The sequence below is a fragment of the Fusarium vanettenii genome (genome assembly GCF_000151355.1).
Source record: "Fusarium vanettenii 77-13-4 chromosome 7 genomic scaffold NECHAsca_9_chr7_10_0, whole genome shotgun sequence".
In the NCBI taxonomy this organism is placed as follows: domain Eukaryota; kingdom Fungi; phylum Ascomycota; class Sordariomycetes; order Hypocreales; family Nectriaceae; genus Fusarium; species Fusarium vanettenii.
This window is the reverse complement of record NW_003315875.1, coordinates 753,498-778,523: the sequence shown is the minus strand read 5'-3', so window position 1 is coordinate 778,523 and position 25,026 is coordinate 753,498. Positions and strand designations below refer to the sequence as shown.

General features: G+C 50.5%; 12 protein-coding genes across 12 annotated transcripts; 5 read left to right on the top strand and 7 right to left on the bottom strand.

Annotated features, from left to right (window-relative positions):
* Positions 1 to 50: 50 nt before the first annotated feature.
* NECHADRAFT_82786 (uncharacterized protein) lies at positions 51 to 1,957 on the bottom strand (the record flags this gene model as incomplete). Its single annotated transcript, XM_003049134.1, has 2 exons — positions 51 to 1,154; positions 1,253 to 1,957. The coding sequence occupies 2 exons, from the start codon at positions 1,955 to 1,957 to the stop codon at positions 51 to 53; spliced, it is 1,809 nt and encodes a 602-aa protein (XP_003049180.1).
* A 1,332-nt stretch (positions 1,958 to 3,289) lies between these two features.
* Positions 3,290 to 4,347, top strand: NECHADRAFT_82785 (uncharacterized protein; the record flags this gene model as incomplete). The annotated part of the gene is made up of 2 exons (XM_003049386.1): positions 3,290 to 3,322; positions 3,637 to 4,347. The coding sequence occupies 2 exons, from the start codon at positions 3,290 to 3,292 to the stop codon at positions 4,345 to 4,347; spliced, it is 744 nt and encodes a 247-aa protein (XP_003049432.1).
* A 204-nt stretch (positions 4,348 to 4,551) lies between these two features.
* Positions 4,552 to 5,290, bottom strand: NECHADRAFT_82784 (uncharacterized protein; the record flags this gene model as incomplete). The annotated part of the gene is made up of 2 exons (XM_003049133.1): positions 4,552 to 5,115; positions 5,255 to 5,290. 2 exons carry the CDS (start codon positions 5,288 to 5,290, stop codon positions 4,552 to 4,554), a joined length of 600 nt encoding a protein of 199 aa, XP_003049179.1.
* A 522-nt stretch (positions 5,291 to 5,812) lies between these two features.
* Positions 5,813 to 7,569, bottom strand: NECHADRAFT_82783 (uncharacterized protein; the record flags this gene model as incomplete). The annotated part of the gene is made up of 4 exons (XM_003049132.1): positions 5,813 to 6,559; positions 6,612 to 6,795; positions 6,848 to 7,045; positions 7,094 to 7,569. 4 exons carry the CDS (start codon positions 7,567 to 7,569, stop codon positions 5,813 to 5,815), a joined length of 1,605 nt encoding a protein of 534 aa, XP_003049178.1.
* Positions 7,570 to 8,376: 807 nt separating this feature from the next.
* Positions 8,377 to 9,635, bottom strand: NECHADRAFT_82782 (uncharacterized protein; the record flags this gene model as incomplete). The annotated part of the gene is made up of 4 exons (XM_003049131.1): positions 8,377 to 8,444; positions 8,498 to 9,229; positions 9,281 to 9,538; positions 9,605 to 9,635. The coding sequence occupies 4 exons, from the start codon at positions 9,633 to 9,635 to the stop codon at positions 8,377 to 8,379; spliced, it is 1,089 nt and encodes a 362-aa protein (XP_003049177.1).
* Positions 9,636 to 10,435: 800 nt separating this feature from the next.
* NECHADRAFT_45463 (uncharacterized protein) lies at positions 10,436 to 12,186 on the bottom strand (the record flags this gene model as incomplete). The annotated part of the gene is made up of 4 exons (XM_003049130.1): positions 10,436 to 10,565; positions 10,624 to 10,789; positions 10,821 to 11,066; positions 11,127 to 12,186. The coding sequence occupies 4 exons, from the start codon at positions 12,184 to 12,186 to the stop codon at positions 10,436 to 10,438; spliced, it is 1,602 nt and encodes a 533-aa protein (XP_003049176.1).
* A 667-nt stretch (positions 12,187 to 12,853) lies between these two features.
* On the bottom strand, positions 12,854 to 14,244 carry NECHADRAFT_82780 (uncharacterized protein; the record flags this gene model as incomplete). The annotated part of the gene is made up of 2 exons (XM_003049129.1): positions 12,854 to 14,169; positions 14,226 to 14,244. 2 exons carry the CDS (start codon positions 14,242 to 14,244, stop codon positions 12,854 to 12,856), a joined length of 1,335 nt encoding a protein of 444 aa, XP_003049175.1.
* Positions 14,245 to 14,628: 384 nt separating this feature from the next.
* On the top strand, positions 14,629 to 15,994 carry NECHADRAFT_95020 (uncharacterized protein; the record flags this gene model as incomplete). The annotated part of the gene is made up of 8 exons (XM_003049385.1): positions 14,629 to 14,765; positions 14,824 to 14,894; positions 14,952 to 15,145; positions 15,198 to 15,298; positions 15,354 to 15,407; positions 15,467 to 15,785; positions 15,841 to 15,884; positions 15,946 to 15,994. 8 exons carry the CDS (start codon positions 14,629 to 14,631, stop codon positions 15,992 to 15,994), a joined length of 969 nt encoding a protein of 322 aa, XP_003049431.1.
* Positions 15,995 to 16,598: 604 nt separating this feature from the next.
* NECHADRAFT_45265 (uncharacterized protein) lies at positions 16,599 to 18,911 on the top strand (the record flags this gene model as incomplete). The annotated part of the gene is given in 9 exon segments (XM_003049384.1): positions 16,599 to 16,633; positions 16,732 to 16,777; positions 16,836 to 16,993; positions 17,007 to 17,183; positions 17,234 to 17,792; positions 17,848 to 17,886; positions 17,938 to 18,009; positions 18,058 to 18,317; positions 18,368 to 18,911. 9 exon segments carry the CDS (start codon positions 16,599 to 16,601, stop codon positions 18,909 to 18,911), a joined length of 1,890 nt encoding a protein of 629 aa, XP_003049430.1.
* A 391-nt stretch (positions 18,912 to 19,302) lies between these two features.
* On the top strand, positions 19,303 to 20,908 carry NECHADRAFT_95019 (uncharacterized protein; the record flags this gene model as incomplete). The annotated part of the gene is made up of 5 exons (XM_003049383.1): positions 19,303 to 19,337; positions 19,388 to 19,503; positions 19,559 to 20,478; positions 20,531 to 20,769; positions 20,812 to 20,908. 5 exons carry the CDS (start codon positions 19,303 to 19,305, stop codon positions 20,906 to 20,908), a joined length of 1,407 nt encoding a protein of 468 aa, XP_003049429.1.
* Positions 20,909 to 21,583: 675 nt separating this feature from the next.
* NECHADRAFT_82776 (uncharacterized protein) lies at positions 21,584 to 22,378 on the top strand (the record flags this gene model as incomplete). The annotated part of the gene is made up of 1 exon (XM_003049382.1): positions 21,584 to 22,378. The coding sequence occupies one exon, from the start codon at positions 21,584 to 21,586 to the stop codon at positions 22,376 to 22,378; it is 795 nt and encodes a 264-aa protein (XP_003049428.1).
* A 332-nt stretch (positions 22,379 to 22,710) lies between these two features.
* On the bottom strand, positions 22,711 to 24,653 carry NECHADRAFT_45060 (uncharacterized protein; the record flags this gene model as incomplete). Its single annotated transcript, XM_003049128.1, has 7 exons — positions 22,711 to 23,006; positions 23,058 to 23,255; positions 23,310 to 23,375; positions 23,428 to 23,580; positions 23,634 to 23,799; positions 23,968 to 24,051; positions 24,111 to 24,653. The coding sequence occupies 7 exons, from the start codon at positions 24,651 to 24,653 to the stop codon at positions 22,711 to 22,713; spliced, it is 1,506 nt and encodes a 501-aa protein (XP_003049174.1).
* Between the last annotated feature and the right edge of the window lie 373 nt (positions 24,654 to 25,026).

The window sequence follows — 25,026 nt, the reverse complement described above, 5'->3', positions numbered from 1 at the left end:
TCGTTCATGGCCTCTACACACCTCTCAAGACGTCCATTCAGCTCACTATCTCAAGTTTGACTGACCTCACATCCAAATGTCTTCTTTAGGAACGTGACACATTCATCCATACTTCGTGACAAAGGCACTGCCTTGACCGGCGCAGCGGGATTCTTGGGGTCTCGCACGATCCCCATGGGCCATCGTCCACAAAACATCCATTCCAATTCTGGTAGAACTGCTGCATATCTTTCGGCATGGCTCAGCATGCGGTTTCGATGAGCCCTAGTCCAGTCTCGCATGTCATCATCATCAGAACCTTCGTCGTCAAGTCCAGTCCCCTCAAGGTCCTCTTCAATGTCAAGCTCTGGTCGGAGCTTAGCATCCCGAATCTCTGCGTCGGTGACAGCGCATGCCTCGTAATAGTCATCAGAATAACGGTCATCTTCGTCCAGGGGGATTGGATAGGTGTCACGGGACAGGGCTAGCTTTTTGAGCTTCTGTAGCTTGCCCAAGGAAGCAAGTAGTTTGTCGTGCTTTACAGCCCATTGAGCTTCCTCTCCCGTCTGGTTGCCGACGGCGAGACTCAGTTGCTCAAGAGAAGTCAGGGCTTCGAGTGCTAAGAGCGACTTTTTGGGAATGCGAAGATTGTGCGGAATGTGGTCGTCATCTTCGTCACTGCCTCCACCCCAAGCCAACGAAAGAGAGCGAAGTTGACTGAAGTTATGACCAGTAAGGGCCGGAATGATGACGCGATCCAGATGCGCATCTCTGCCTTTTACCCAGTCTGCCTCATGAATATAGAGTTTCTTAACATGCTGGTGCCGTAGGATGAAATCCGTAATCAGTTTGCAAAACTGAGGGTGAAGTGGCAATCTAGGAATGGCAAAGGCTTCAAGATGTGGGAAATTCCGGTTGCAAAGGTCCTCAGCCGCATCCTCTATCGTAATTTCGCCAGATAACTGGATAGCCCGAAGATGGGGAGGGAATAGTGATGAAAACTCGACGTCACTGAGTTGGACAAACTCGAGCTGTAACTCTAGCAGACGGGGAAACGATATGGGATCTTTGCCGAATGAGATGCAGTGACTTTCGCCGGAGTAGATTGAGCCCTTGTAACTCCACCTCAGGGACTCGAGGGTTGGCGAGCAAAGTCGGAAAAGCGATGAAAAAACCTGGACATTTGGCCCACCACATCGGCTTGCGGCGGATAGGTCCGAGCCAAACTCGAATATTCCTCACTCATAACGAGCTCGAGGTCCAGAGATCGAACCGGCCACGTCGAAGGCAGTAGCGGCGGCTCCAATGAACCGGGTGGTCCATTCACCATGATTCTGCTCAGCTTGACGTGCTGGGCCTTCGATTGGGTTATCAGTTGGAAGAAGGCCGTGTCCAGAGCAAGGGGATAAACCCAGATGAGGGCCTCAAGGTTGGGCATTGCCGAGAGGCCATGGGCCAATGCGTTTCGAAGCTTGATGTACGTTTGAATGTCCTCCTCAGACAATGATGAACTCTTGACAGCCCAGAGCACGTCGTCGACATCCCTGGATGGATGGGCCGCAAAGGTGGCCCTTCGTACGCAAGCAGCAATCGAGGGCTTGGTGGTTTGACTCCCAGCTTCCTTCGCCAAGTGGGCAAAGAGCCCCTTGGACCGGGCACTGTAGTCAAAGGTGACCTCGGCGAATTGAGAGGTGCGGGCAAGCTGCCGGCAGTCACTATTGACGAGGGCAAGATTTGCCAGAGCCGACTTGCTGTCGCCTAACAAGTTGACGATTTCGGCCAGAATCTCGGCGGGCATCTGAAGTAGCCTGCTGCTGCTACGAGAGGCGCGTTCCTGACTCCCCATGACCGCATCGAGCAGAAGGGGCCGTTTCTTGTCTCGGTCCTTGCCGTATTGATCCACTGTTCGTTGGCTGCTGCCGCTGCCGCTGCCGCGGCCGCTCGGGCCCGACGTGAAAAACGAGAAGCCGCTGTACATTGTGCTGAGATTGACGTTGGTGGAAGAGCAGAAGATAGTTGGGTAGGAATCTCAACTTCACGGCTTCACGCAAAAGAACACATGAGAGAATGACGTAAAGGGCGTGTTGCGTGCGGGGTGAGACCATTTTGATGCCCGAGATGCCAGCAAAGCAGGCAGTTTGCTGAATAACAACATTCCTCTTGGAAAGACGTAGGCCCATGTTAATGCATTCGCAGAGCACCAAGGCATCAGAGCCGAGTTGTCCTAGAATTACTCTACTGCTTGGAACTAGCATGAACAATAGCAATTAACTAATAATGGGAATTGAAGTTTTTAGCCTAATTAATTTATTCCTCGCAACCCCCCCGGGCGCTCTAATAGCGTACTTTTTGGGCTGCTTGAAACCATGCACTGGGCACTAGACAAAATTTTATGGCGACTAGCGAATGTTAACAGCTACTTTTACTTTGGTGGAAACTCCACACAAACACAGGTAGTGTTGATCGTGGCATAACAGCTCCAAGGGAAAATGAGAACGACAGGACACTACTGTCGGCAACAGGTGGGAGTCGGCATCAGATGGAGGGAAAGGTTATCTTGGTCACTTTTGACGAAATAGGACAGGTATTTAACTTGACCAGATAATTTCTCACAATTAATCGTCGCGTGGTTCGTCAACGAGGTATGTAAGTGTTACACAGCTGACTACTCCACAGATCGCCCAGAAACGGTATCAAGGCAAGTCATTATGCTCGACTAATTTCGCATCCACTGTCAGCTGTTGACCAGCTTTATAGGTCTTATTAGGCACGGAACAGACATCAATATGCAGAGTATTCACTATTGTAGCCGTCAAGAATAGGGTAGAGTGAAAGCCGCCAGCAACATCCTGAACGGTAACCAGAGCAGAAATCGGGCCAAACCGTTCTGACACCTTGTCAAGGGCTCAATAATGATTTGACATACGTGGGAGGACTACTCTTAGGCAAAGACATCAAGCTCAGGACCATGTCCAAAGGTCACCCACAGAGACGCCTTGCATTGATCCATATGAACAGTCAATGGCACCGCCTTTGGTGACACTAACTAAAGTGCCTTTGAGTCGTGATGCAGATAATGAGGGCTGAATCCAGAAATGAGAGGATGTAAAGGCGATAAAGACGCCGACATTCCCTCCCACCTACACTAGTTATGAAACTCTTGGCGATTCGCGTGACGGAGCAGTCTTTATTATGCTTTGTAGCATTGTGTGGACTGTCTCACAGCGACTCCTGTATAGTCGCACATGAAAGGACTGGTTGACGTTGTTCACAGGAAAATCCTTTGTTGCGGCTCCAGTCGATGTTCATCATGCAGGTCTGGCTTTGTTCGCAGAAAGAAAATGTAAGAAAAAACCAAGTCAATAAGAGAATCCATGCCAAAGGCTTCGAGAGAAATCACACTTCAGGCATCACAACGGGAAGTCTATCAGCTAGAAACTTACGGAGGCATCACAGGGTTTTTGCCTCAATAAAACTTTCTTGGATTAGAAAATCTGTCTTGATGAGAAACCAAGTTTCGGTGGCAGAATGAAATGATAGATGTTGTCCCCTTTCTCTTTGTCTTCTTTGTCCCCGATCCCATTGTTCTAACCCTTCTACCCTCGCACTTCTTACTTATACCTTGTCACCCATCCATTCTTGTCTTGCTTGTTCAAGTACCATCAGACAACCAAGACCAACATCACCATGACCACACGTACTGGGTTTTCTACAAAACAGTACCTGCCTCATGATGCAGCGGGTGCATCTCAGCCACAGCCTCCGCTGGCCACCTCTTCACAGCACATCGCAGAGGCAACGGAGCAACGTGAGGAGCGTGCAAGCATCGACTCGGCATCCAGCTCGAGGAGAAACTCCATTCAGGGTCATTTAGAGCGTCTCAGGCGCCGTACGGCCTTCATGATTTCGGGCGAGTCAGTAATTGACCCCATCGAATGGAATTACCAGCGGGCATCACCAAAAGAGCCTGTGTGGGATTGGTTTGCGATGGACAATGTCTTTCACCGACCAGCACCAAGCGCCCGTGGAGATTGCAAACACCTGATTCGCCCGCTGTCTCCAAAGTCCCAGCCGACTCGGGATCAAGTGGAACTAGAGCGAGCCGTGAGGGCATATGAGGACCGACTTCGTCCTGTTGAGGATAAAGACGCAAAGCCAACAGACGCAACCGCCAACCCTCCACAAGTTCATTTACCTGTCCCCCTCCTGGACTACCAACCCGCAAAGCAGGAACTGGACAAAAACGGGATTCCTAAATTTTGCCCTCCGCTTCAGCCTCAATCTCTCAAACGGAAACCCTCGGGTAACGCCGACGGAACTAATGAGGATGGCGGACGCAAGAGAGTCAAAACGGCGAGCCTCGCCTAGCTTCGTGAGGCCAAGGCGAAGACCGGAGCAACAATTTGAATGGCCATAGTTCTTGACTAGGGAGTTTCTTCGTAGAAAAACGTGGGTTTGGAATAGACTATATATATACGTATGCGAATAAAATACACTCACACATAGCCGGAGGAGACTCCAATTTCTTCCTACAGGCAGAAAAATATCCTAGTGAGACCCCAGACCTATAGTCTAGCTCTTTATCTTCACTGCTACGATCTTGGCCGGTTCCGTAACCGTGCCGTTAACTGGCGTGGGTGTTCCACCATTTGTGGTAACGTACAGTACCAGTCTATCGTTCCTCGATGAACCAAATCGCGCAGAGGTACCACCTGCAACATCCAAACTACCAACAGCACCAGTAAGTGTAGAAATACGGCCATCGGGATCAACTCGAACGACTTGATTGAGACATATAGTCACAATATAAGCGGTGCTATGGGGCATAAGAGCACAGTCATCCATGGGAACTCCTGCAGCGATGGCTTCAGCTGCACCTGTAGCGGTGGCATTGTCGTCAATTAGAACGCGGAAGAATGTCTCGTTCGATGTGCTCGCGTAGAATAAGAAGCTGTTTTGCACATGAATGCCGTTGATACCCGCAAAGTCCGGGCCTGAGAGAACGATTTTAGACGCACCCGTGGCAGCATTGACTTTGTAAACCACCCCTAGGTTGATATCGGACACCAGAACCTCTGTCTGGCTGAATGGAGTAATGCCATTGACGAGTGACGCTTCCGTAATGGCCGTGATGAGCTAGTGGATGGACGTTTCTGGTGAAAGTCACGCTGAAAGGGCTTCATTGAGCCAGACTTGATGCCCAAAGGATTGACGGCCAAGTTGCCAGCGCCAAACACGAAGACTCCAGGTCTGTGTTCCGTGATGCCGATTATACTGAGAACGCCAGGGACTGTGACAACTGAACGGCCATGCCGGGTGGAAGGATTGATGAGCCAAAGCTCTGGCGAGTCTAGCCTCGTTGCCAAAAATTTCTCCATTGGACCGTGGAAGGGTGGCAAATATCTTGAGGATTGCAGCATTGCAGAGGCTTGGGATCCTTCTACTCCACAGTCGCACCCTGGTTATGCGGCTCATGCTTATGATGTTGAGAAAGCTATCAAGTGCTGGGAGAAATCAGTAGAGCTAGTTGGGATTTAAGACCATCGTCGATGCCGATTAGATTTGCTGTCCTCAATCCAACAGCACTACCAGCAGCGGATAAGAGCACCCACAGAAACATGGATTGGAAACGAACTGTTTGATTGGGTTACTCATTTTGTTTTTTCTCAACAAGTTCAGTAATGTCTCTAACTACTCCTGATGAACCCGACCCAGGGTGACAACACCCAACAGTAGCACGCAAAGTCCTCCTATAAACCACCCAGGTGTCATCGCCAAGCTCGTTCCTCCTGATTGGAGATCCTGGCCATGTCGGTTCCTGCTTTCAAGTAAGCTACTTGAGATCGCTAAAGTTAATGTCGTTGTCAGCCAACCGGTCCTCAAGCTTGTTGATCTTCCTGTCAGCCTTGACCAATAAATCCCTGAGCCTCTCGAGGTCCCCTTCCCTGTCCTGGAGCTTGGTGTCGCTTCTCTTGAGCTTCTTGTTGGCGCTTTCGAGGTCAAGTTGAGTCTTCTTGACGATTTCCTGAGTATCGGCGAGCTCAGGTTGGGTTTTGGCGAGCTGGGCCTGAAGGGCGGTCTTCTCGTCCGTCAGAGTCTTGTTCTCCTTGGTGAGATCGGCATTTGTCTTTTCCAAGGCGTCGTTGAGGTCCTTTTGAACCTTCAGGGAGTTCTCAAGCCCCACCTTCTGGGCCTCCAGGACCACAACACTCTCTTGCAGGGTGGTGATCTGAGAGAGCAGAGTCTTCTTCTCAACCAAAAGAGCAGCCAAGTCGTTCTCCAGCTGGGCAATCTTGGCCAACAAAGCAGCGAGCTCCTTGCGGAGATCATCGAGAAGCTTGTCGTCCTTGATGTTCTCATTCTCAAGCTCATGGATTCTCTTCCTGAGCTCCTCTTCCTTCTTCTTGGCGTCAGTCTTGGCCGCATCGATCTGTCTCTGGAGCTCGTCTGCCTTGGCGTTGGCAAGTCGGAGGGCATCGGTAAGCTTCTTGATTTGCTCCTTGAGGTTGATGTTCTCCTTCTGGAGAGCCTCGACCAGGTGGACTTGAACATGGTAGTCGGCATCAAGAGCAGCGAAGTGCTAAAGACTGTTAGCGAATGCTCTGGAAATAGAGTGTAGTCCAACTACCTACATCCTGTGCATATCTGGCAAGGTAGCCAGCTTGGTCGAGGAAGGCGGCTGTATGCTCCAAAGTGTCGAGCAGCTTGCCGGGGAAGGGAAGGGGCGTCAGGAGGCGGCGAAGCGAAGGCTGGACCTGGGGAAGGTGAGTCTCAACCTCCACCTTCTTTCCAGGGGTTGAAGGGGGATCGAGGGAGCTTTAAAAAAAGGTCATAGCATTGTAGACGAAGCGTCTTAGGTGTAACTTACTGGCTGTCGCGGGTCTCTCGCTCAATCTTTGCGGAAAGGTTGAGAGTAGCCACATCGTATTCTTGGCCACTTCCATATCTCAGGCGAGCAGCAAGTGACTCGTTCTTATCGTTCCAGGTGCATGTGAGGGTGTAGTAGTCGGTGAAGCTGAACTGGTAGTTTCCACCGCCAGGCTTGCTCAGGGCCTTCTGAACACAGCTGCGGAAGGACGGGGCCTTGGGTTCTCCATTGGCATTCTGTGTTCACTGCCAGAGGGACAGAATGGGCTTGCCGTCACCGAAGCCGTCGGGGGCGATAAAGATGGCGGGCTCATTGCTCGCATACTGGATGTAGTTGAACTTGCCTGTCCAGATGCGGGCATCACCAGTGTCCTGCTCGCCCTTGGACTCCCAGACGCGGTCGGCAGTCATTGTGCTCTTGTCTTTCTGGGGGTTGGACATGGTGATACTGATCTTGCTGTAGGTCTGCTGGGTGGTGATCTTCCATGTGTAGTAGGCGCCCTTGAGGACAAAAGAGTCATCGCCGGAAGAAGTCTTGGTCAGGTTGGAGACAACAAGGGTTTGGAACCAGTTGTACTTCTTCCTTCCCTGGGCGTCCACGGTCCATTGAGAAAAGATGTAGGCAGTGTCACCATCACGGGCAAAACCGTTGGGCAGAACGACGGCCAAGGTCTCATCCTTGCCGTAGTTGTACCACTGAAGCTTTCCCTGGTAGACGAACATGGTGATTAAGAATTGAGTGTTATTGTAAGAGTAGAAGAAGTGCTTGAAGAGAAGAGGAAGTTGTTGCTGGTGTTGTTCGGGTTGAGGGTCTTGAGCACGGCATGTTGAGACCTCTTATATAGGACAGAGCTCGGCTGTTGCTTCTCGTAGGATGCGTCGCCTGAAGACTGGTTTGAAGATAAGATGTACATCGGCAATCAGCGAAACTAGTCGAAATGGCAGCTCTCTGCTGGTTTTCTGCGTGTCTTTCCTATGCATGAGCCTAACTGAGTGATGATAGTCAAAAGAGGGATGGAGAGACGATAGCGTCGTACGATTACTAGACTCGACTCTGAGGCGAAGGCCAAGAAGGTCCATTTCGGCAATTGAGAGGCATTTCACGTAGCTGAGATGGAGCTTTGGCGGTTTTAGCGGGAGCTGAATCTCACAAGCGACCATCAGCAGAAGGATGCCCGCCCAGTTGAGCTATTCAAGCCAAATATTGGCAACCGATTCGTCTAAACTATGCAGCTCGCTACGGCCCGAAGCGCCCGCTTACCTGAACAGTTAACGCTCCGGTGCCTGCGGGCAGCTGACGGGGGCTGTGAGGCTGGCTGGGGACGCGACCTGAGACATGCAGCAGCGTTCCCCGCTTTCTCATTTGGGAGTGGAATATGAAAGATATGTAGGGCATAAGTCTGGAATGTTCATTGAACTATCGATTATCCCGGGAAACCATACAGTGAAATGGGCTAGCTGCAGATCTAGGGGGCTCTAGGTATGCACAACAATGCACTTCTTTTGTGCAAACGTCGATGTCCTCCACAGCTAAACAAAGCCTTTCAGAATAGCTGCCTCCGCATTCAGAATGGACGACCCGGCAGCACCCAGAACAGCTATTACATGTCAGAATTCTCAACTCTCAGTCTTCGTTTTGCGGTCAACGTACTATTATGGCTCAGGGCCACAAATTTGAGATCAAATATGCCAGCATCATCGGCTCGAATCCGCCCAATGCTGATAGTGTACCCTCCCTGTAGATTGCGATCAAGTCGTGGTTGTGGCCGGTCCTGCTCCTCAAAGATCTGGAAAGGCGGCTTTGGGGCAGACCAACATCCCAACTTCTGTGCATCCGAGACTGAAGATCTCAGTACTTCTTTGACCTCGGCAACGCTGGGCGGTGGGCGTTTGCTGAAGCTGAGGCTCACGCACACCATGTGGCCGTCGATCACTGGAACTCGATTGCAGCTTGCCGAGACTGCCAAGTTTTGTTCAATAAAGCCCGTCTTATCGGCATTCATGGACCCTAGAATTTTTCTGGCCTCGGATTGCAGCTTGTCCTCTTCCCCTTCGATATATGGGATGATGTTGTCAATGGCATCGATGGACGGTACGCCAGGATAACCCGCCCCGGAAATGGCCTGCATCGTGACAACCGAAACTGTAGAAATTGGGCCAAATGCTTCTTGAAGAACTGATAGTGGACAAACAAGTCCTATGACGGCACAATTCGAGTTGCAGACGATGAAGCCCTTGGACAAGTTGAATGCAGATTGTTGGTGGGGGATCAGGTCCAGATGTGAAAGGTTGACTGTCGGAACAACCAGAGGCACAAGAGGGTTGCTGCGGTGGTTCTTGGCATTTGAGAAGACGGGGAATCCAGCCTTGAGGAAATTCATTTCTGGCAATATTCAGCAGCCATGAGACCAGGGGTAAGGACTTGCTAGCTCACCAATACCACCAGCCACATCAGAGTCCAGGCCACTAAAAATGATGTCGCAATCGTTGAACTGATGAGACTCACACTCGGTTACCAGTATTTCCGCTGCTTCGGGAGACAGCGGAGAGGCCTGCTTCCACCGAACCGCATCCCGATACTTCTTGCCAGCTGAACGGGACGAGGCACCTATGGCTTGAAGCTTCAAGTAAGGATGTTTTTCAAGAAGGAGGATAAATCGTTGGCCAACGGAGCCTGTTCCGCCAAGAACCCCTAAGAACACTATATCAGTACCGACTTCCTGTCGCATACCCTGTCAGCCAAAAGGGCGTTTCATACCACATTTCCTTCTGGATATTTCATCCACCATGTTATAGTGTTAAGATACCTAGATGGAGGACTAGTAATAGCTCATGACACTCAAAATATGGTACAATAGACTTCTAATTACTTTAGGATCCATTTATAGTATCTTTCCGAGGCAATATTCCTGAACTGAGCCCATGCATCCCATGCCTGGATCAAACACCGTGGAAACTCGGACTTACCCTATAGACACCATGAAAATCAGGGACTTGGATACAGACCTGTAATCTATGATAAGCGATAAGCCGGGGTCTGTTCGGGGTGATGTCCCTTATCAATCTCTTATCGGTGCCTTATCAAAATTGCTGGCGTTATCTCGGTGTTTGAATTCGCAGGGGGTGATGAAACACTTTCTACTTTTGCTTGGCAGTCACCGAACCTAAGAATCTGACGCGACTCAGGGGTCTCCAAAATGGCAATCTTTGTTTTCTTTCTTCTGCAGGACCTAAATGAGACCTTGTTTCTGGGCGAATGAACAAGATGTTTAGAGAAAATAAAGCAAACCGGGCTGGAGAGACGCAGTAATCCTCGATCAAACTTCACTTTTAATTATTAATGCAGTAATATGCCCGGAGAAACAGGGATATTATACGTAGTGATTGTCCACTGATAGCTTCCCTAGACATTTTATGGTACGCCAGTGATAGAAATGTTTATTTCTTGATGAAAAATAACGAGCTTCTAGGCTCCTAGTTCAGTAGCAGAAAGAGTATTTAACGATCTAATTCCACAGCCTTAGTCCCGCCCCGTGCTATAAGGATACATCAGTAAAGCCAAGGACCTATGTGTATTAGAATAAAAACTTCAAGAGGTCATGGAGACGTTCATACCTTTGATAAAGTCATGCTCTTGCTCGTGATGCGAAGGGATCTTCAACACTTGATCGTGGATGGTGTTCAACGCAAGATTTGCATCATCAGATCGCACCACCAATCTGCAGAAGAATATCAGTTGAGTAATGAACGTCATAACTGACATGGCTATGCACATACGACACATTGATCTCGCTCGCACCCTGGCTGACGAGGTAGATGTTGATCTTTGCGGCAGCCAGGGTCGACAAGATCTCGCTGGCAACACCGACTTTATTTCGCATCTTGTGCCCAATGACAGAAACAATGGCCGTGTCTTTTGTGACGATAACCTGGTAGAGGTTAGCTTCGTAGACACCATAAAAGTTCCGTTTGACTTGCCTTGCCGCATTTCTCCAACTCTGTCCTCAAGCGATAAGAGATGTTCTCACTCTCATTAGTCGCCTGAAATGCCACGCTCACATTCCTCTCGCTCGTCGAGACAAGGTCGACATTGACGCCCAGCTCCTCAAGTCGCCCAAATACCCCAGACAACAGCCCATAGGACTTGGTGTTTCTATTGCAGGCAATGTTGACTAGGATTATAGAATCCTTGACAGTGACGGCAGTGGGTCGGCGGCGTACTTGTTGTGCTCCATGATATCCATTCTGGAGCATGAAGCTTGCGGTGGGGCAAGAGACACTGCTGCCGGCTTCATTGTCTGATGGAGGGGGAGTCACTGGTGCAAGAATTGGTGAGACTCCTTGCGAGGGATAGATGACTGTTCCCGACCCTGAAGGATTGAACACGTTCTTGAGTCTCAAGGGGATACTGGCATGCCGTATCTGGTCCATCGTGAGCGGGTGGATGACCTCACTTCCGTAGTACGTCAGTTCAGTGGCCTCGTCTGGAGTGACAGTCGAGAGCAACCTCGCAGAAGACACCTTTCGTGGATCTGCTGTGAAGATTCCATCCACCTCTTTCCAAATCTGTAGCTCAATCGCGTTTACGCCAACAGCGCACATGGCGGCACAAAGGTCTGAGTAACCTCTGCCCACAGCTTTGAGAAGAGACTCGGGCATGATGCCGAAGAAACCACTTAGAACGGGTACCTTGGTGCCGCATGCGTGGATTCTCTTTGCCATCTCGCCGGAAAGGGCGCGGTAAAAGTCACCGCCAAGGTCGTTGAGGGCTGACTTTTGATCCAGCAGGCTTCTCCCGAACACAGCCTCCACGACATTGTCCAATATCACCGCCTCAGCAGGTATACCTCTTCCGGTAAGTGCAGCAGCCAGGACAATGCATGAAAGCTTCTCTCCCAGGGCAATGATGCGGTCTCGCGTCTGGGGCGACAGGTCCCTGACTGTCTGTGCAGCGAGGAGAAACGTGCGTAGATTCTCACAAAGCCCCTGGACAGTGGCCAGAGCGGCTTGGTAGGTACCAGGAGCTGAATCGACGCAATCCGGGCTTTCGGAAAGGGTTTGAAGAATATCGTTGTGATTTTTGAGAATAACATCGACGCATTCGTGCAATTGTCCGCAAGCAGCAGGCCCAGCCTCGGCATGTGAGATGCACTGGATCAACAGACTCGTGGTACCGCTTGCTTTGGAAGAACCGGAGATAGCAGAGCAAACGACAGCAAGGTTGTAGTCATGGCAGTAAGAGGGGATAATATGGTTGGTGATAGAATCAAGGAGCTTGCCCAAGCTTGTTCCTCCATACTTTTGCACCAGCCAGTGCTTTCCAGTGTCTGGAGTCTCCATGGTGTGTACGAGGGCCAAGCAAGTTTGAGAAAAGGTTGAAGAAACGAAACAAGGATAAAGATATGAAAGGGCAAGAGTATAGTGAATATTGTCACAACCGAGCTGCCTTTTCCTTGACGCCATGGCTGTAAGGTGCAGCGACGACAATGAGGTTTGGAGCCGAGATCGGGATCCGCGTGTATTGCAGAGGCCGAATGGAGATGGCTATCGGTGTTTGATACAAGATCCGGGTTCGGGATTGGTTTACTTCTTCGGAGGTCCGCATCCGTGAAATGAGTCCCAATTCCGACCATCGCATATCGGTAGACCGCTTGCGGTGGTACACTCACTCTTATCATCAATGTCGTATTCACAAGAGACAGCCGGCCACGGCAGCAAAAAAACAAGCAATGGCGGCATATTCACGCTCCCACAACATATGACCGTAGATACATGCCTGGCCCTCGGTATGACGTGCTGGTCTCATGCACACTCCACGGCGGTGGGGGGCAGAAAAACATGTAATTCGATCACTCGTACGGCTGTAAACTTAGGTAAGAGTTTTCTAAAAGAGGTATTTGAACGGAGAAAGACCTCTCCAATGTGTAGTCTTGCTCATGAGGAGTCAGACAAGATGATTGGATTCATATGACTACGCTAAGAACCAAGACACAAACTATCCTCTCCGCTACCACCATCCATCCGTTTCCCCCACCAGACTTTTCTCCGTTGCAGTAGTGTTCTGAGTAGCTTTTGGCGCTGAGACCAAGTTTGACGGCACGACGTAGGAGTAAAGATGAGGCAAGGCGGTTTTCAACTTCGCCTGGATGAGGCGGTCAAGCTGCTCAAACTCTAACAGAAATCCATCGTGGCCATCTGATGATTCTAGAATCTCAAGTGACGCCTCTGGAAGGCAGGCAGCGAGCTTCTCTTGCTGTTCTGGTACGAAGAGTGCGTCTGACTCTACGCTGACAACCAGTGCCCCAGTTGGTATGTTCCCGAGCACCCCCTGCAAAGCACCGGTGCCTGGTTGCGTTGTTCGGTTCCGGGTGACATCGTGAGAATCCATCTTATTCGACAGATGCAAGAAACAGTTGGCGTCGAATCTTTTGATGAACTTTTCACCTTGATAGTGGAGGTAACCCTGTGCTGAGAAGGCTATCTTTTCCTTTCTTCCCTTGACCGCAACATGTTCTTTGTTCTGATAATCGCCAAAGGGCTTTTTGGAATTGTCAATGTCCAGTTGGCTCGAGGTTGCTAACTTGGTATGTCTCTGAGGCTTGCGTCCAAAACGACTGTCGAAGCTGGTACAGGACCGATACGTCAGCATAGCAATCATCCGAGCGGCGGCCAATCCTGCGGATGGTTGACCCTCTGGGACAGGCTCATAGTGTCCATCTTTGAACTTGGGGTCCGCGTAGATGCATTGCCGCTGGGTCTCTGCCCAAGATATCCCCCAAGCAGAGTGATCAGCTGCCGTTGCGATAGGTATGATGTTCCGGACGTATCCCTGTGGTGTACATAGTGGCCACTCTAGAGTTGCCATGCCTCCCATCGAGCCTCCAATGACGGCTGCGATCTGACGGACACCCAGAGCATCCAGGACAAGCTTGTGGGCATGTACGTCATCCCGTATCGTTGTCGATGGAAAATCGGTACCATAGCATCGACCTGTGGCAGGGTTGGCGGTGACGGGTGACGCGCTTCCATAGGGCGATCCGAGGACATTGCCGCAGAATATGAAGTAGTAACGTGGATCAAGAGCCTTTCTAGGCCCAATCAGTGGATTCCACCAGTCTGCGACATCACTGCTGCCAGTCAAGGCGTGACAGACCACCAAGGCGTTGTCGCCCTCCTTGTTGAGCGACCCCCAGGTTTGGTATGCGATCGGGCAATTGTTCAGACTTTGACCAGTTTCGAGTTCGAGGCGCGGAATGAGGGCATATCTTTGATCGTTGACGAGGTTGGCATAGTAGTTCTTCGTGTCTGGGTTGCTGCCGAGCACTTGTGATGGTCAGAACTGTACTGGAAGATGTGTTATTCTGCCGACCGTTGCTTACAGATAGCTTTCGAAGCCATGGAAAATACTCAAAGGGATGAAGATCGAGAGGTGGAATTGTTGGAGCAACAACATGCAAGCTGGCAACGAGACCTCGAGATCCCATCAACACGGTTGAGAGAAATGGAGACACTAATGTTCAGTTTTGGGCTATTAACAACTGTACATCTGCCCGTATATCTTGGCCTACTCTCGATCTCGTGCTATCTCGGCGTTTGCTGCGAATTGGTGCTTCCATTCGGTGTTTGAACTTGTGGGGGCCATAGCAACTAGGGCATGTTATCAGAGGCCGAAGCTGACGTGCTCGTTTTCTTTCTTCTCCTCGCTACCCCCCACCATCTTCTGTGCTGTTCTTTCTAGTCACAACGCTTGCTCTCTTTTTGGGCTCTCGCTGGACAATCATCATGTCATTGACCACCCCCATCAAAGTCGCCGCAGTCCAAGCGGCTCCCGTATCCTTCGACTTGGATGCAAGCTTGGAGAAACTCCAGAGATTGACGGCGCAAGCTGCTGAGGAAGGCGCTGATCTTGTCGCCTTTCCGTGAGTCTTTCTCCAGCAATCTGCTGCGTGAAGCAGCACTGAAACAACGGGGATCTAGCGAAGCCTTTCTTTCCGCATACCCTTGGCGCTATTCTTTCGACGCGACTATCGGCGCCCGCGAGCCTCGAGGTAAGGAACCCCAAAACACGCAAGAGAAAGTAGTTGCGTCTGCTAATCAAATGAAAGGCCGGAAATGGTACGCTCGATACGCGGGGTCGGCTGTTGCGATTCCGTCGCCGGCTTTCGACGCACTGAAGGAGGCAGCCAGGACAAACAACGTGTTCCTCCATGTTGGAATCATCGAGAAGGATGGCGGAACTCTTTACTGTACGGCTGTATTGTTTGACCGCAATGGAGAATTGCTTTACAAGCATCGTAAGGTGAGATACCTCGCTGCCCTCTCACTCGATGCGACACTGAATTTAATTTTAGTTGATACCGACCGCCGCCGAGCGGTTGGTCTGGGGTCGTGGTGCCGGTGACGGTTTAAAAGTAGTACAAACACCGCTCGGCAAGGTCGGGACTCTGATATGGTAGTCTTCAGTGTCATGAAGCCTGTGGTATATGTACTGACTCTTGGTCAAACAGCTGGGAGAACTACATGCCTGCAGCACGCATGGCACTGTATCAACAAGGCATCGAGTAGGTGGTCCATACAACTCCCGTACTGGACTTTACTGATCACAAGCCACCTACCGTAGGATATACGTCGCACCCAACGCTGATGACTTGCCGGAATGGACCGCAAGCATGCAGCACATTGCGAAAGAAGGTCGCTGTTTCGTTATATCCGTCAACTCGGTCTGCAAAGTGTCAGATTTCCCATCCGACTACCCGCCGTTCACATCGGAGCAAAGCGATCGCAAACCTGATGGGTCACGGTGGGAAGCCGAAGACATAGTAAACAGAGGGGGGTCATGCGTCGTTGGGCCACTGGGCACGTTTTTGGCCGAACCCGTTTGGGACAAAGAAGATATTGTCTACGCGAGTTTGGATGCATCAGAGATCTCAGAGTCCAGAGTAAGTTCAGGTCATGACGCTGTTACAAAACCACCCAGCTCAAATTATGTTCAAGCTTGATTTCGACCCCGTCGGAAGCTATTCCCGACCCGATGTCTTGTGAGTTGTCCCGGTGTGGATTCGAGACAATGATGATAGCAGAACTGACTAATTTGGGAAGTACTCTGACTGTCAACACCAAGCCAGGGAGGAACGTGAGGTTTGAGTAGTGACATGAGTCGTAAAGGTGATGATCAAGCGAGGGTGCAGCCATGAGCGTCGTCGGATGTGGCATGAGTGAGAAGGTATGCCGATAGGCAAATCTTGATATGCTCACAGTACGCAGCAACGTCCAAGATAGCTGCTTAGAGTGGACGGGTCACCCATTAAATAAATCTTGCCTTGTCATCATGTTGACCCATGTTAGTGTGAACTTATAAGGTGTGGCCGTGGTAGTAAAAGACGGCCCAGCAGCGATATTTGGGTTAGCAGCGCCCCGAGCCCTTGTATAAAAACAGGGGGATTCACCACATGAGCATTTGCTGCCTCTCTTCGATCCGAGACTGGTCGGGATGCCGCATGATAAGGGGGCAAAACGCCGCCTGCGGTCCGTGACGGCCCGCGGATGCCGCAAATGCCGCAAGCACCGCGCCGCAGACCTTGGGAATAGATGCTGGATCCCAAGTTTACATTACCCTTTATAGCAGCTAACAAGCTCTCAAATGATGTGAATCATATTCGAATTACATTCAAGCCCAAAAAATTGTTTTATTATCATCAAAGAGCCTCCCATACAACGAAATACATACCCCATTCATGGGCTGAACTGCTGTGATGCCTGGACCCATTAAGCTAGCCTGCCTGTCATGGTACGTCATTACTCCCTATCTTACAGCACATTAGAAAGCTGCCGTTGACTTCCCGAGTTGTCATATTTCCATCAGAGTAGAGGCTGACATTGATGCAGTCGAGCTTCACGCACTCGGTGCGATGGCTTGCAACCTTGTGTCAGCGTGAGTCAGGGTCCCATTGACAATTGTTGGCATCTCTATCTGACTTATTTTCGAGCAGTGTAGTAATCGAGGGCGCGACTGTGTCTACCAGCCCAGCAGAAGAGGTGGTGCTCGCGTGAGAAAGAAGAATCGTGCCTGGGAACAAACCCTGGAGCATAAACAGACTACCCGCGATAGCCCACAACATGGTGAGTTGTCGAACTCAAGTCGGAGGTAGTTGACAAGATAGTGATCTGACAAAATTAGTAACTGATGTTTGTGGTTTTTCCGAAGATGCCGACGTCATCTTCGACGCCCTGTTCTCGCAGTCTATTCTTGGTGGCGGAGAAATCCCTTTTGAGAGTCCACCAGACTTACCTCCACAGATCGATCCATTAGTTAGGACATATCCAGACGGCGGAGCTATGTATGTCATGTTCTTGAAATACCCATTCCACCATTACTCACCGCATCTAGTCTCGACGCTTATTACATTTTTATACACCCATACTTTCCTATTCTACCTCCACCCAAGATGACCCCTCGAGATCAGCCTATTCCACGATATCAGAACAACATGGATGGCTCAGGAGGCGATTCAGAGCCGTCGACGTCCGTCAGTCTGGCCATATCAGCCATGCTGGCCTTGATTCCCTGCATCGAAGACCCCCATCCCTCGTCCCAAGAATCGGTGTTGTTCAGGAGGGACTATGCACAATATCTTGCACAGTGCGCGCTGGAGTGCATTGAGATCGAATCGGAGATACCCGAGTCGTCGGTCGATCCAGCCAAGGCTCTTCTACAAACACCACGCTGTGATTCCAGGGAGCCTTTCCACCCCGAGGTGCCCTTGGAATTAGAGAGTATAATAGCTCTCGACATTTTGAGCGCTTATGAGTATGCGCAACGTGGTAATTTGAAGAAGATGGAGAGTCGAGCCGGTCAGGCCTTGATGGCCGCCATGAGTCTATCTCTCCATCTCCGCGACGATGATAGAGAACCCAATGAAGCCAAACGAAGGGTCTGGTGGATGACGGTATGTCTTAGGGATGAATCTCAACGTGCAGAACAAAAGGCTAATAATGTGATAGTACATTTGTGTCTCCCAAGCTGCGATTGTTGGGAACATTGTAAGCCACTCCACACTCAGTCAACTGACAAATCGCTCATCAACATGAAAGGAACCATCTATACTCGCCGTTTTCATCCCAACATTTGCGACCGAATATCCAGTTCTCAAATCCGACGCCGAGGTATTTTCATTTGTGCGCGACTGATGAACTCCAAGCTGACCAAGGCAGGCTTTCAGTTTCCTCATTCAAGCACAGCAGGCAATGCTTGCAACCACTCAATTCTCGACCGAGCTGAGCAAGGCAGTAAAGTTCAACGGTGACATGGACCGAATACACGAACGGATGAGGGAGCTTGACTGCCATTTGGAGTCTTTAATCAAGGTTGCCGGCTCTTGGGTCCTACAGCCGACCATGACGGCGACTGTTGATCTCACGGAAGGAGTTGTCTCTAGATCCCTACGGTGCATGACTAGAATCAAGCTGAACAGGTACGTGTGATAGTGAATTGGTATATGCCGCCTCTAATGTCTATTAAAAGCGCCAGGATAAAGCTTCATCGATACTCAGCGTTTGAGAGCAAGCTTTTTGATGAGGCAGAAGACGCGCTTTCAGCTTCGGAATCCTCATCAGCGACGGCTGCAGAGTCACCGAGTCCTGGGGACACATCCTCGTTGACATCTTTGACTTCATTGACCAAGGTGGCAACCTATTCATCAGAGAGCGACCCATCAGGCAGCGACGGTTTCAGCAGTCATCAGTCTGCCAAGATCTGCTTGAGAGCTGCCCTCAACATGGCGCAAGCCTTTGAAGACTTGCCTTATCCGAATCTGCCCGGTCAACAAGCGTCACCCACTGCCTGGCCGCGGATGATGCCGTCTCTGGCATGCTGCGCAGTGCAGTGTGCCTTTGTACTTACAACGATAGGGAATCTGACACGGTCCAAATATTCCGGTGATGCACAGACGGCCTCGATAGCAGGTCGATTGCTCGGGCGTCTACAAGTGAGCCTGCTATCGATATCAACGGTGTTGGAAAACTACGCTACGGCGTTTGAGGCTCTTGGGGGCATGAGTGGTAAGTGAAAAGGGCCTCTGTTCACCGGCTCTACGATTAGATGGCATGATTGCTTATCGACGTGCGGCAGATCAAGTTCACCAGGTACTTCGGCCAACCGGAGATGTCTAAGCCCGGGGATTGAGGAGTGGGATATGGTGGGCGGCTTATCAGCAAAGGCCGCTAGTCAAACCCCGACGTACTCTTTCTGGGGGAGCAGGTGTACATTTGATTAAGATATGATAGGATCACAATGATACTGATATAATGTTGACAAGATCAACAATCAACAATGTACGTTAGTCCATAAATACAACGAGCTTGCAACCAAAGGACCTCTTGCAACACTCGAGAATTGTCTCCATACTAAGATACCAGCAACCTGCAAAATCCCCACAGCCTCCCACAAAGTGATTGACAATGCCCATCTCCGGATCGCTCAGTAACGTGGACTGGTGAGTATTTGTCAGATCGACTTCCCACTGCTGCTAAATGGTCCACACAGGGAGCCCAAGTTCACCACACTCGCCATTCACGGCGGCCAGGAGCCTGATCCCGTCAATGGATCCCGAGCTGTGCCACTATACCAGACTGCAGCTTACAACTTTTCGGACGCCGCTGGTGAGTTTCTCGTTCGACATTGACCCGGCTGTATCAAGACTCACCATGGATACAGACGGCGCAAGCAAGTTTGCCTGGAGCAAGGATGGCTATGTCTACACCCGAATGGGCAACCCGACCAACAGCGTTTTTGAGACACGTATGGCCATGCTTGAGGGAGGTGTCGGTGCTGTTGCCACAGCATCTGGTCATGCGGCCCAGTTCATGGCCATCACCCAATGTTGCGAGCCAGGACAGAACTTTGTCAGCACCAGCTGGCTCTACGGTGGCACCTATAACCAGTTCCGAGTTTACATGAAGAAGTTCAGGATCGATGTCAAATGGGTCGTGGGGAACGAACCCGCAGACATTGACGCAGCCATCGACAAGGACACACGATGCATCTATATCGAGACCATCAGCAACCCGAAGCACAGCGTCCCAGATATCAAGGCCATTGCCGAGGTTGCCCACAAACACGGCATTCCGCTCATCGTCGACAACACCTTCGGCATGGGTGGCTATCTCTGCCAACCCATCAGGCAGGGGGCAGACATCGTCACACACTCTTGCACCAAGTGGATTGGTGGCCATGGCACGTCAATGGGCGGTATTGTGATTGACGGAGGCCACTTTGACTGGAGCGCATCTGGTAAATTTCCAGGCTTCACTGAGCCAGCTGACGGTTACCATGGGATGCGGTTCTGGGAAACCTATGGCCACAAGGCGCTGTCTGCAAAACTCCGTATGGACAGCATGCGAGATCTTGGCCCTTGCATGAGCCCCTTCAACGCCTGGCTATTCCTGCAGGGTCTTGAGACACTGCCACTCCGCGCCCAGAGGCACGCTGAAAACACGCAAAAGTTGGCCGAGTGGCTTGAAGCACACCCGAATGTGAACTGGGTGCTCTACCCAGGTCTCAAATCCCACCCTGACTACGAGTATACCTCCAATATCTTTACTCGTGGCGCAGGTGGTGTCTTGACCTTTGGTGTTGTAAGTCCTAGACTAGCAACGAGCTAGATGACAGGCACTGACTACTAAACAGGCTGGAACCATCGATGAAGTACGAGCTGTTGTCGACAACTTGAAGCTCTGTTCGCATCTAGCCAACGTCGGAGATGCCAAGACGCTCATCATCCACCCTTGGGTCACGACGCATCAACAGCTCCCTGACGAGGAGAAGATCAAGGGAGGAGTCACTCCGGACCTCATCCGTGTGTCTGTAGGGATTGAGGACTTTGAAGACATCAGAAAGGACTTTGAGCAGGCATTTGAGGCAGCTGGGTTGACGGCGGCATCCAAGACCAAGGAGGATCCATTTTCGAGTGCACTGAAGTTGGTTGCTGGTGGCTTCATGGGTAAGAAGGCAACTGGTGCACCACGTCCTGGAACTGATGGCACTATTTCTGTCAATGGCCAGTAACTAGGGCTAGTATTTCAAGTATTTACAATCGTAGAGCAAGAATTTCTTAGACAGTCTTCTGCCAGATAACGGCCTCGTTGTCCAAGCTTGAGGTCTGTGGTTGATGCCCCTTTGACTGGAGAGAAAGGCCATATCATGATTAGCAACAAAGCCTTTTTCTGTATTCATCTACGACAGTCTTAAAACGGGCGAGACTTCTTTCATGGAAAATGTGTTGTTCATTGTACGATAGCTGATCACGTACCCGCAGGAATTTTGCGCGCATTCCTAGCTGGATCTTCATGTTAAGCAACGCATCCATCTTGAGCCCCAAGTTTTAGATAGCTTCTAGAACAACCGAAGAACTCATCTTTATCTACCCTGTCTTTCATTATATGAAACTGGTAGAGAATGAGGGAGGTAATGGAAAAAATAAAAGAGCGAAGAAAGATTGGCGCCCAGAATAACGTCAGATCGAAAAAGCTGCTTTTGACGTCAAATCATATGGAATGTTTGCTTGATATATATAATGTTCGTTCGAACGGTTCATCTCACTTTCTACCGGCACATCTACTTGGCCACACAAATATTTCGCAGACTACTCCAGGAAGAAATCACGCCATCGAAAAGACAGTCTAGCATACAACACCTCGAGCAAGGCACTTTCTCGCTAGCTTGGCTATATCGCTATCCAAGATGCCGATGCATCCTTGGTACGGAGAAACCGAGCGATTTCCTTGCCCTCATGATTCGGATCCCCACTCCGGTTTTGCACAGAAGTCTTCTCTTCCTACCATCCACGAGACTGCCACCCAAGGCTATCCGATAGAAAACATGGGTCATATCGATCAATTCATCACCCCCTGTGGTCGACTCGTAGCCCAAAGTGCTCTATTAAAAACTCCACTGCAGTCAATCTGTTGTGATAGCCCACCGATGAGTGAACAAGAGTCCAGCACACCATCCCCAGGAATGACTCCCCACGATGGAAAATCGGGTCCTACCGATTTGGGGTGCGCTCACTTTCACCGGGACACTTTCTCCGTTAGTGCCCCATCATTATCGGAGAACAGGCCGTTTCCCTCAGTGTCGGCACAAGAGGAAAGCTTCTTTGGAAATCAGCCCGGCCAAGCCGACAACATCTTTCCACTGGGAGGCCACTTTAGGAACCCGTTGTTGAGTCACAATCCCTTCGAACCCAACCACGACGAACTTTTAATCTCTACCACTATCTACGGCACCTTTTGGTTGCCGCACCATACGGCGGGCCCAGTCCACATGGAACCTTGGGTGTCTAAACTCGGTACCACAGAACATACCAGTGATGAGTTTGGCTCAGGCTTGCCTTCCATCCAGTTCCCGCAAACATTCGAGGGTGGGAGAGGCAGCAACTTGGGCGCTTCTGAGCAGATGGATCAAGAGTTGATAGAAATACGCCAAAAACTGAGAGCATTAGAGGAGAGCAGAGCCCAGAGGAGGTTGAATAGGTAGGGGAAGTCAAGTACTTGAAGGATTAGAGGGGGCCTTGGCATGATACCATACGGGATGACAACAAAATGAAGGGGGTCAAACAAGGTCATGGGGGGGATAGGTAGGACTAAAAGCCGCATGGTTGACAAGAATATTGGCATAACAGACAAGATCACGTTAATCCAAGGACTTTTTATTGCTTGCAGTCGCATCTACTTCACGAAACATATGAACGAAGGCCAACATACATATAAATCGACCGCCAAGTAAGACAAGAGAACCCTTACCGACTCATTGCAACTGCTCAAGCGCTATCATGCGGTTCTGGGCCAGCTGGAACAGCCGCTCCGCCTTCAAACACCCCCGTTCTTCAAACTCAGCAGGTGCGCGCTCTTGATGAGATTCTTGATCTCACGTCCGTTGAGAGAGATCTTGGAAAGCTCATCCAAATTCTCACTAGAGATGTCGCTCCGATCACAACCGGTGCGGTTGATAAAGTTTTCCCACACCTTCCTACGGGCCGCCACGGTCAGATCCTTGTATGGTAGGAAGAGATGGACTCGAGACTCGAAGGCCGGGTCTATGCTTGTGATCCGATTAGTCGTCAGGAAGCAAATACCCGTGTAGTACTCAAGCTTGGTCAGAAAGACTGGGAAGAGTTAGCTCTTATGACAGATTTTGTTTCAAACAATTTACGCACCTGCAACCAACTCGTTTCTTGTCAGATCACTATCAGTGCGAGCACTGAGAAAGACATCGGCTTCATCCAGAAGAAGCATCGCGTTCCACAGACCACACAGTGTGAGGGCTCGACTTAGAGCGGTCTCGACGTCCGACGGCACCGTTCCGAGCTCTCCAGCACTCATCGCGTAGAGTGGTACATGTGCTTGCTCGGCAACTTCACCTCATGTTAGCATACTCTAATGCCTCCGTTGACCATGGCATTACTAACCTGCTTCCGCTGTGTAGGTCTTGCCCACACCAGGGGGGCCGAACATGAGGATGATGAGACCACGGCCTAGAAGAGTTAATTAATGCCTGAACTATATGCAAGACCACAGCTTCCTTACCCTTGTCCTGGATGAAGTCATCAAAGTTGTTGGCGAGTGCCTTGTTCTCCACAAACTCCCACGCAAGCTGCTTCACACTTCCTGGAAGAACAAGGTTGGTAAACGCCTCGTCGTTCCATGCGATAGGAGACAGATCATCCACAAAGAACTGAGCTGTTGATATTTGTCAGTAAGTCAATAGCACAAGGATAACATATTCAACTCACCCCACTCCTTGGTCTTCAGGTCAAGTCCTTTCACCCAAGGGTTTGCAAGAAGGCACTGATAATCGCTGAGCGCTTCAAGATTATCGGGACGTTTGAGGGAGAAGTCTGATGTTTTTGCAGTCATCTCTGCATTGCCTTCCGCTGGGGCGTCCTTCTTGGATGTATCCTTGGTTTTGTTGGCCTTTGGTGGCGGGCTCCAGTCATCTTCTTCATGATAATCATCTTGCTCGCAATAATCTTGCTTACAATAATCATCATAGCCTTCCTCTTCATCTTTCTCACCCTCCTTTTCTGTTACCTTGGAGTCAATTTTGGTCTTGGTCTCGGTCTCGACAGGACCCAGCGGTGTGAGACCAGGCTTAACGATGTCGTTGGTCAGATAGTAGGCGAAAGCATCAATTATGACCCCCCCACCAACCTATTGGTAATATCTGTTAGCACAAGAAGTCGCAGGATAGAGAATGACGGCAATATTACCGGTCGGGCTTCAGGCCTCTCAAGAAGGACCTTCGTCCCTGAGCATGCTCGGAAGTGATAGCCACGCAACGACTCAAACACCCGCCCCCTCTCTAGGATTCGCTTGCGCATGCCAGTGGCATCACTGTGGAATGACAGGGGGTATACAGGAAGAGACACGACCCGTTGGCTACCAGCGAAGTGGGAGATGACCACCTTTGTTGTGGCATAACCACATCGGTGGCCATTCCAGTCGAGATACTCCAGAGTGACTGTCCAGTACGGAGGATCCAAAGGTGGTTCAGTGAGCTCATACTTGGCCACACGGCAGACAGCTTCAACATCGTAGAAGCTAGTCACGACAAACTCATGAGGGGCAAATATCTGCCAGAGATCCTCAAACCTGACGTTGCCCGTCTTCCTGGTGTTGGCGAGGGAGTCAACCTGGGGCGCAAGGATCGGACGGAGGAAATCCATCAGTTGAGTGGCCGGTTCAGTAGCAGGTTCCTCACCGCTTCCCTCACATAGAGAGCGCAGGGTGTCCCATCGATGCACAATAGGCATGAAGGGGGGACTAAAGGTCCAGTTCTCAAGTTCCAGGTCGAGGTCCTGGTAGCCTGCCAGGGCGGTCTTGAGCAAGGCCCTCATGGCTGGGCTCTGGACGGTAAACGAAACAGTTTGCCATTTGTGGTCCCTGAATTTGTGTCTATGGATGATGGGATCAGTTGAAGTTGCGGCGTCTAGGTCAGCTTGATCTTCATTGTGACTGGGGAACTTGGACCATCTGTCCGGACAGGGGGGGCCATAGCTGCCATTGCACACGTGCTTATACAGCTTAGTAGTGATAGACATGATGAATAGGCCGGCCTGCTCTCAAATGAGATAGCTTCGATGTGTGTGCTTGCTGTGAATCAAGGTGAAGTGAAGGGTTGGAGAA